Source organism: Sparus aurata, chromosome 21 (genome assembly GCF_900880675.1).
Source record: "Sparus aurata chromosome 21, fSpaAur1.1, whole genome shotgun sequence".
Taxonomy (NCBI): Eukaryota; Metazoa; Chordata; class Actinopteri; order Spariformes; family Sparidae; genus Sparus; species Sparus aurata.
The window spans coordinates 7,660,673-7,670,621 of record NC_044207.1 but is presented as its reverse complement, the minus strand read 5'-3'; the positions used below and the strand labels follow the sequence as shown (position 1 = coordinate 7,670,621).

The 9,949-nt window shown below is 40.4% G+C and overlaps 1 protein-coding gene across 2 annotated transcripts; it reads right to left on the bottom strand.

The window, feature by feature from the left end:
* Nucleotides 1-254: 254 nt before the first annotated feature.
* On the bottom strand, nt 255-7,779 carry LOC115573055 (cAMP-dependent protein kinase inhibitor alpha-like). Of its 2 annotated transcripts, XM_030403665.1 has the most exons (4): nt 7,446-7,772; nt 6,172-6,234; nt 5,711-5,901; nt 255-3,674 (listed from the first exon to the last, which is right to left on the bottom strand). In XM_030403665.1, the coding sequence occupies exons 2-4, from the start codon at nt 6,228-6,230 to the stop codon at nt 3,598-3,600; spliced, it is 327 nt and encodes a 108-aa protein (XP_030259525.1). In that variant the 5' UTR covers nt 6,231-6,234; nt 7,446-7,772; the 3' UTR covers nt 255-3,597. The 2 variants fall into 2 exon arrangements, with proteins under 2 accessions (XP_030259525.1, XP_030259527.1); XM_030403667.1 differs by lacking the exon at nt 6,172-6,234 and having other exon boundaries at nt 7,446-7,779.
* Nucleotides 7,780-9,949: the final 2,170 nt, after the last annotated feature.

Here is a 9,949-nt window from a genome sequence, read left to right as displayed (position 1 = left end):
TGAACACACAAAATCCCTTCAGAATCTGAGTGTTTGCTAACATTTAAATAGCCTGCATTTATTTCCATCAAACGCTTTCTTTTCATTTAAACATTCTCCATAGCAATCTCATGTATGTTAAAAATAGTTAAAAATAAAGTGTGGTGTAAAACACAAGTTTGAGTGTCATGTATGTTTTAGTGTGAAGTTGTATAAATTCTCCCACAGTGCCGCCTGCTGGCCACATGGCAGAACTACAACAAGACAAGAACTTCTTCCATTAACCATCATCAGGTATTTATTATGACATTATGGGTAGAAAATATGGTTACAGACAGTCAGACCAACACCTACACATTTAGCAGAATCATGCACCTGCCATATTTCTACATGCGGAATGATGAACAGCTGGATGTTTACAGTGTCGCTGAAGCCTGTGTGTGTGAGTCACCATACAGTAATGCGGCAGTTACCAACTTGAAAACCTGATTGAACGAGTAGTATTACAAAACAGAGTTATATTTGTCCTGTCATCAGCATGAATAAGAATGAGACACGAGTCAAGTTGCAGTAGTACAGGGAGATTATATTGGGGAGAAAATAACTAAATACAGTTTTTTACAGTGCATGCATGATGGTCTTAGCGGATGACGCTTATGGGCCGTATCCATTATTACACAAAGAAGCTGGAATGTCAATGTCCGAGATTTAAACTTTCACACATGTTACACTTACTGGAAGCTCCACTGAGTATTGCATATATACATTTAAAGGGCATCTACATCAATTTTACATATTAAAGTGTGTGTACAGGTCTTGGAGAGTCCTACTGCGTTTGTCAAAAATGTAATATTAAGCCTTTTGTGGCTCAAGAGGAAGCTGCATGTAATCTGATTTATCACCTCCAGGAATGTCACTCAGTTGCATTGTGGGTAATGGAGGCTTCAGGTTTTGAAAAAGTCTGCATTGCACTGCTGTAACACTGGTGGACTCATTACGGACAGCTTGAAGACAAATGATCAAAATCGATACAGCAGAACCAGAAACCTGTCGGCTACATTACCCACAATGCAACTCATCGACTCAGGTACATCACTTAAGGCAGCTTCCTCTGGAGCCACAAAAGCCTTTGAATTAGCAACTTTTTCACTTGTGCAGTAAGACTCTCCAAGACCTGTAAACACACTTTAATGTGTAAAAGTGGTGAAGCTACCCCTTCAAGAATAGCTCGGCATTTTGGGAAATACACTTACTCACTTAACTGACAGGAGTTTGATGAGAGGATTGATACCACCCTGCACAAAATGTGTAGCTGGAACAAGTAGCCAGTTAGCTAAGCTGCGCTAATTAGCTTATCTGACGTTGGTCATAAATCAACATATGTTGCTCCATGAAAAAAGCAAAGCACATGAACTACCAACAAGGAGAGAAGAGGAACACACTCATGTAATTTGTGGGTTCATGAATACTCAAAGAAAAACCTACAACAAAGCTACAAATAGTGGGTTGTGGGTCATTTGCCAGGTAGCATTAAAAGCCTGACCTTCTGCACAGTGCTGCACCAATTCTACTCTAGTGTAGGGGGAAAAAAAAACTCTCTCTTGTTTGTTTTTCTTAATACCAATCACAGCTTTCTAAGGTGGCATTAAACCAAGGATGCAGCAATCGTGTAATTGCTAGAAAGCGTTGAGGGGAACTTGTTTTGGAACGTGAGGAGGTGATCACTTGCAATTAAATGTCTAAATCCCTGCAAAAGACAGGGTAACAGCTAGAGCCTGACGATATATCGCTTGGCCGATATTATTGTTTGATATTAGCCCCTCACAGACATAACTGTGAAGACATTTATGTTGTCCGATATGTGCCAATATGATGCGTTCTTTAATATGTCGAAAAAGAAGGGACTTTAATTATTATTTACCCCATAAAGTTTATTATTTTAGTGCAGTGATATAATTTTGAATAGTATTATTAAGCGTTTGATAACCACATTTCAGGAATCATTGCAAAAAAAGTGCGTTTCTTGGCTGATATATCATTGCCGGAAGCTTTACTCCCTAATATCAGGCCCAAGAACTGTGTCGGGCTCTAGCCACAGGCTCTAGCAGCTTGGTTAAGTTTGTACCACTAGCAACCAGGTTAATGTTTGGGTAACTTACCATTTTAATTGCATAGACTGCTAGCTCGGAGGCTGCTGTCTTTGTTTCTCGTAGAGGTGCGGAATTTAAAAATAGAATTACGTAGATAGCAGAGTGGAAGAGAATGTCGACTTAAACAAGCAACCAATGGTGAATCAGCATATCTTAAATTACACACACGATCAAGGGGGAACCAGCTCGCCTGGCTCGGTCCAAAGTTACCGAAACCTGTCAAGCAACACCTCTTAAGTTCAATATTAAACATATTACATCTTGTCTGTTTAATTTATACTAAACCTGAAGTGCAAAAACAACTAACAATGGTTACCAGCTCCAGCCAAGAAATAGTTTGGTGGCCTCTTGGACAAATTTTCACAAATAAAGTATAACTAGTTAATTAATGAGCTTCAGAGGTGTTTGTAGGTTTTGTTAGCTATGCTAGCTGTTTCCCCATTCCCACCGTTCATCCTAAGCTAGGCTAACCTTCTCCTGACTCCAGATAGGATATTTAACATACACGAGTGGTATCAATCCTCTCATCTTACTCTTGGCAAAAAGCAAATAATATAATAATATACTCCCCAGTATTTACACCACTCCTTTAAGTTTGTGATTATAATGGCATCATTAGAAAAGTAAAAAAACGAAAGTATAAACATTTTAAAAGACAGTACACCATCATTGCTTCTTCTTCTGTTTACCACTGAGCTGTTGAAACATGTCATCCATATTCAGTGTAAATGTATGATTAACTAATGTTGGTGTCACACCATCATCTCAACGCTCTCCTACCGTCTGCAGTTTCACACCTAGCACATGACTGAATTTTGTCCACCGAACACAACAGAATCAGTGAACACACCTTTCAACAGATAAAGTAACTGAGCCCCAGTGTTTTTGCTCATGTTGTTTTCCAGCTCTACAACAGCCGAGTGGTCCAATTCCCTCTACAGTATTGTCAATTCAAAGGAAGCACAAGCCATTAACTGGCAATATAATCTCTATCAGCATCACTACAAACATGCTACTCCCACTGTGGCCCATTACATCAGCACGTCTCAGTGGTCTTACAGATTGCCTGCACAACTACAAAACTCACATAGGATCTCTGTCTATTTTCTCTTTTTATTCCAATTATCCAGCCTGTGTGTTTAGTAACTACGACTGAAAGTTAAATCAGCTGTACAAGAGCTACAAATGTGTCTCTCCGCTTACCCCGACTCTGAAAAACACCCCTGCCAACAGTCTATTATTCTAGTGCACAGTAGAGCCACAGGGACATGAGAGCACTGGGTGATCACATCGCAGCACAGCACCTATTCAGTGGATTTTGGGTGGGTCAGTGCCCTGCTTATAGGCACCACAACAGTGACGGCGCTACCCTCCGGCTACCAGCCCACTTTGGACCAACGACCTCATCACGATGGCGTCTGGAATCTGTCTTGCAGCTCTGTGTCCACTGGCAGGAGTGTGTGGCAGGTTAGCTGTTCCTCTGCTCAGCATCCCTGTGGGCTGAGGAGGAAGAGGAGCTCTGGCTGTCCTCGGTGTCGTCTCCATCTGCAGAAAAATGGAAATGTACATACTGACTAGACATAAATATTGAAGGATTACAGCAGTGCTTTTACATGTTTTAGGATGTGTCCTTAATCCAAATAATCCTTAATTTGGTTGGTCCAGACCCAAAGATCTTAAGAGATATTGAATGGTTTGTCATGAAGTGTTGGATAGACACTGAAGGTCCCAGGAGGATAATGGCTTTAGTGATTTCCTGACATTTCATCTAGTGTCATAATCAGATAAAACATTTTAGTTTGTTTGTATTTGAACAAATACCTGCAAAACCAATGTCATTCCATGCCGTGCTTTGCCTTCCACCTAAATTAAAAATACTAGTGTGCTGAAATGCTAAACTATAATGGTGAACCTTCTAAACATCAGTATGTTGGCCTTGTCACTGTGAGCATGTTCCTCGATGTTAACTCAAGTCACATAGTACCTGCTAGTATTGTTTAGTTGACTCTTGGCTATTGTTGATTGCGTCTTCCCTGCACTCCGGGGTGCAATTCAACACAATGTTCAACACACAAAGGACAACTGCTCCCACTGAATCAGACAGTCATCTCAGCCAACTTTGGCTCATACAAAAAAGTCATTGCAAAACAACACCAGGTGTTTGCAGAAAATATCATTTACCAGCCTGCTGCTCCTGAAATGTTGGCTGAATTATGCAAAAAAAAAAACCAACAACTTCAGAGGTGTTACCTGATTGGTTGTGCAGGGAAATATGGCACACAGAACTAAAAAAAAATGCAATAGGTGGATGTTACAGGTTAAGTTGTGTACAGTGGACGAATAACATCCTGTTTTAGCTTCACAAATTCACAGAACTAACTCTGAACACCTACAGAATGGACAGATTTACTGGAGGAAAATAAGCTCTGCTGCAACTATAATGTAGGACCAAGATTCAACTGTGTTGTAAAGTGGCTGCAGGCCTAGATGTACTGTGAAAACTCAAAGAAGTGGATTTTGTGTAAAGTTAGTCTTTGACTCCGGAGCATACACTATTAACCTCGGAACCCATCGGCTATGATCTGACGATGACTGAGTCTCTGGTTGCAATGAGCCATGCTCTGAGGCTATCACTGTAGCCTCGTCATGCACCAGTCACTGTTTACACACTGATGAGTAACTTGATGAGACATCCAGGAGATATTTTAGCCACTCTATAAACAGTATACATATCTACATATGAATACTGATAAATCAAAAAAAAAATCTATTAAATGCTAAATCGACGTCAGACAATAGCTGGCTGCTTTTCGGCCAATGTTTTCCACTTCTTTTGCTCTCCACACGGACTCAAGGGTGATTGGTCAATACTACTGGGACTACAAACAGAAACCGGAATGCTTCCAACAGCAAAATCTTGTGGTACGCCTTCAGATTATGCCTTCGGATTCTTTATTGTGTTATTCTCTCTAAGCAGATATCTGCTTAGAGAGAATAACACAATAAAGAATCCGTCAACAGATAATTAAAAAAACTGTTTTACTACTGCAGATCTCTTATTTGCGAACAGCCCCACAATGGCTGATGCAAGCTGAAGAGTATATCCCGAGTTGGAGTTAGCCTTTTTCTCTTCAAGAGAGCTTCTACTTTTCTTGAAATAAACAGCATGTTAAAAAAGAAGCTGAAGAGAAACAACACAATCTTGAAATATATAACAGTAACATTTTCCTTAATGTACTGCAGTGTGTAGAGAACATCTTTTTTCAGAGAAGTATTGTGTTTTATCAGCGACATCTTCTAATATCACAGTAACCCTGAAGGAAAATGTATTAAGATTGTTAGCCCATAGTTTGAATCTCAGTACACTATCATGGTTACAATTAAAATAATGATTTAAAACACACCTGGATTACCATCATGAAACATTTGCTGTCACACATGAAGTGGTTTGGTATAATGTGAAGAACAGTAAGTGTCTTGGAACCCTTGCTCTGTCTGCAGCTGGTACACTATACAGTATAAATGATTAAACCGGAGAGCTAAAGTGGAGCTGACTGAAGCAGCACGATGCAGCAGTTTACCTCCCCCTCCTGCGTTGATGTGCAGCTGGGACAGAGACAGGGTGAGGGGCAGTTCACGTCCCTCGGGGTCGGTGGGACTCTGCAGGATGTCGTGCATGGCGTTCCTTCGTCCTGTCCTGCCAGAGGCGATGAAGTCTGCGTACGTGGCCTCAACATCAGACATCGCTCGTGCATCGTCCACACAGCAATACCTGCAAGAAGAGAGCTGTGACGTCACCTCAACACCGGAACACACACAACTAGACGTTCAGATCCATCTCGCAGAGTGTGCAAATGAACAGTGTGTGCCAGGTGGCTGAAACCAGTAATAAGACATTGACGCTGATTAAAAGTTCCCTAATATATTATACAGCTTTTTGCAAAGGTGAAAGAATTCATCAGATCTTTTCACTTTAAAACACATTATATAAATTCTGCCACTCTCAAGTCTCTCAATCCAAACAAGGCTAAAAAAGAAGTACCGTTGCATCATGGGAGCTGATGTCCTCATTGTTGAAAAAACAGCATTGCTGATGAACATCTATCTGACATGACACAGGCAGAAATGTTCACCGACGTGGGGATGCTTTAAGGTGTTATTCATGTAGTCACAATTGGAACTTTTTTCCTCACTCTCTGACATATCATTCGGCAATTACCCAAAGGTTGTTCTAGCTAGAGGAGACCATATAAAACACACTGTTTCCTTCAACAAAATGAGGGATTTCTCTTATTGAATCAGTTGTAAGTTCAAAACTCAACTAAATATTTAACAAAAGGTCGTTCTTTAGACATTTTAATGCAGAAATGTTACATGTTGTATCTTAAACTAAAAACTGCAATGTCACATTATAGAAATACTTTGTTACAAGTAAAAGTACAAAAGTGTTTGTATCAAAATGTACTTTATGTACAAAAAGGTGGAAGGACTCGTTACGCAGGATGGACCTGATGATGCAGCTGCTGGAGTGCTAATTATAACAAATTAAACGGCGACTTTTTTGATAATCAAGTATTTGTTTCTGGAACTTTTGCTGGTTCCAGCTTCCTACATGTAAGAATCTTGTGCTTTGCTCTGTCTCTGGTGGCAGTAAATGAAGCGTATCTGGATTTTCTGATTGTTGGTTGTACAAATGAAGCACGTTGAAGCTCTGATGAGCATTTTTCACGTTCCTTTTTTTTGTTGTTGCCATTTTAAACTAAACTATTCATCATGACAACACTTGGATTGATGATTATTGAATATAGTAGTTTGGTTGCAGCCTTACATTTGTTGTATCGGTAACACTCTGTAAAGTAAGTGTTAGCTACAGCTCTCAGTTAAATGTAGTGGAGTAAAAGTACAATGAAACATAAAAGAGTGCTCTGAACTTCATGCAGGCCGGAGTACAGTAGCTTCCTGGAGTAAATGTAGCATACTGAGTTACATCCTCCCACTGGCTGGACACATATCCAGTCACATTTTAGCCCACCCTAGAAATATTTGCACATTTTGTAAATGAACATATTTGATTTTAATCACTGGCAGCCCACCATGACGAGCACTGAGTTACTGCCATGTCTCAGGTCCTGCTGCTCCCTTATCTTCACAGCCCCACAGTGTGAAGTATCTCATGCTAAAGCAGGCAGCCGTCCATAGTTAGGCCCACAAGTCAAGAGTCACGTAGAAAAGCGGGAGCACAAGTCCAATTACACGCCCACAATCACTAAAGACGCCATTTATTGCGTTTCGGTCCCGTTTAAGGCTTTTTCTTACCTTCAGTGATAGCTCTAGCAGTGTTGTAACCCCAAGCTACATTTCTAGGGAGTGACTTCGCCTACAAAGCCGCGCCACAGGCCCGACATCTCATCAAACGGTCCGCCAAAACAAACAGAACCTGACGCGGAGACAGGAAACCGACCAGAGTCCAGTAGGTAAGAAACCGCACGGCCCCACGTTACATACCGCGACGAGTCAACGCCTCAATATCACTTCACAATAATAATCACATCAGTGGGATGCTTTGAAAAGTCCCCAGTCTAGTCTCCATGGCCGTCGCATCTTCCTCCTTCGCGACCAATGGGCAGCCAGCGAGCCGCATCTGAGCGCTGATTGGACAGGAGACACAAAAGGATGCGAGGAGAGAGCTCTGCGAAGCACCGAGGCTCGTGCTGCATTCGGATCACCTCGGAAATCCTAAAACAACGACTACCGAAACATCAATTTATCCAAAATGTTTTTAGAGCGCTTTGTAGAGTAGAGCGCTTTTGCAGACTGATCCAGAGTAGCGTGATTTTAACTGAAAGCAAATGTTATGGTGTTTATTTATGTAGGCCTAGCAAATTTCAGAACAAGCAGCCAAATATGCTGACGAGAAAAATGACACAAATCAAAAAGCTTTATGAAGGTAATGTTAAAATATAGATAAAACGAGAGATTGAGAAGATAAAGCAGAACATTTACTAAATGACAAAATTAAATAATATTAGAAAAAAAATGGGAAAATGTAATATTACCAAATTTTACATCAGAGTATTGCGTTCCAACATCACCTGAAGGCAGCACAAAATTCAGGTAACTACAGTAATATCAGTTGGTGTTTTCAGTTTTATGACTTTAGACATAAGTTTTTATGTCTTAATCTTATCACAGCTATTGAAATTACAGCCTACGGTATAATGTAAAGTACTGGAGGATGAACTATCGAAAATACAGCTTACAATAAGAGTAGAGTTATTTCATCTTTATTTGCATTGTTCTTAAACTAAGTTTTAGAAGTTTAAGAAGTCTGCAACCACGATAAAAGGGGCGCATTTCTTGTCCTGATGTGTGCAGCCAGTTTAGGCTGGAGGTCACCCATTTCAATTCAAGTATTGTCTGTCTCTTTCTATAAATACCCATAGTGAACTGAATGAATGCATAAAAAGAGGTGCTGCATGCTCAGTGAAACACAGTAGGTTAGCATGGACGATATTTGCTCTTCCAATGTGAAATGAGATCGGAAACAAGGTAATGCCAGTAGAGATAAGTGTGTAAGATGCTTTTTCTTACCACAGGATGGCACTGCTGTCAGTGTAATTACATACAGCTTTCTCTGCCAAAAAATCACTCCACAACTCAAACAGAAATAAAAAAAAACAAAAACAGCATAGATACTGAAATAATATTAACTGTTATTCCCCTGTTGGAGTCGATCAACAAATATATTAAGACTACATGATTATGAAAGTATATTTTGTGTTAAAATACAGCGTGGGTGTTTTTCCTGATGGTTCCATCTGTATCGTAAAGACAAAAGGAGGATAGTTTCAGTATTCTGCTGATGAATTAAAAAAAAGGAAGTAAAAATACCAGATCAACACGTGCAATACTCAACAAAATACTATCTGTGTTGACCTTTATACACCCATGACTCCGGCTCAAACAGTGACCAGTATGAGCATCTTCGACTGTGTTGCTGTGGAAACATCTTCTCTCCTCTGTACTCGAGGTGCAGGGTTTCAGGAGGACACGTGGGGGGGGGGAGTTTAAAAAGGAATCTGATTAGTGGCATAGAGTTGAGATCAGCTCACTCCCACCAGCCTCAGAAGCTCAGATCTGCGCTGGTGACAGGACCCACAGAGGCACAGCTCACTTATTCACTGCCTGTCTGCACTGCTGTGCTTCACCTCTCTGTAGTTTGCCTTTATCTTTTTTTCAGTTGCACCTCGTCTCTCTGTAGCTGCCAGCTTCACAATGGGCTAACCCCACGCGATCAGCACACAGGCCACGATCAATTGCCCACAACTCTTAGTCTATAAAATAGCATATATTGCAGTTAAAGAACATGTCATATCAGGTTGCTAAATAGCAGTTTCAAGTGTCCCCCCTCCTTCTCTCCATTTGAAGGGGCTGGGACATCCTCTGAAGTGTTAACCACTTCTGAGCAGAGCACATTAAAAACCTTTCTGTTAATGTATAACGCAGTGGTGAACTCAAATAATCTCAAAAGATTTTTTCATATTCACTTTTCATCAGTGATGGAAGTTGAGCACACTTATGGACTTATATAATTCTAAGGCTTGTGCTTTATATGTACTTTACTTGAGTATGTCCATTTTATAGTCTAATCAGTACACAATGTCACATTACAGATATCTGTGGGTTGTTAGCAGTCTACCAGGGCTTGACTTGATGTACAGAAGGGTCCAAACTTCTGAGAGCAGCAGTCAAAATACTATTTTGCATTTGTTTTGAACGTCATTTTTCATCACAAACGATATCAGAAAATATCCATGATT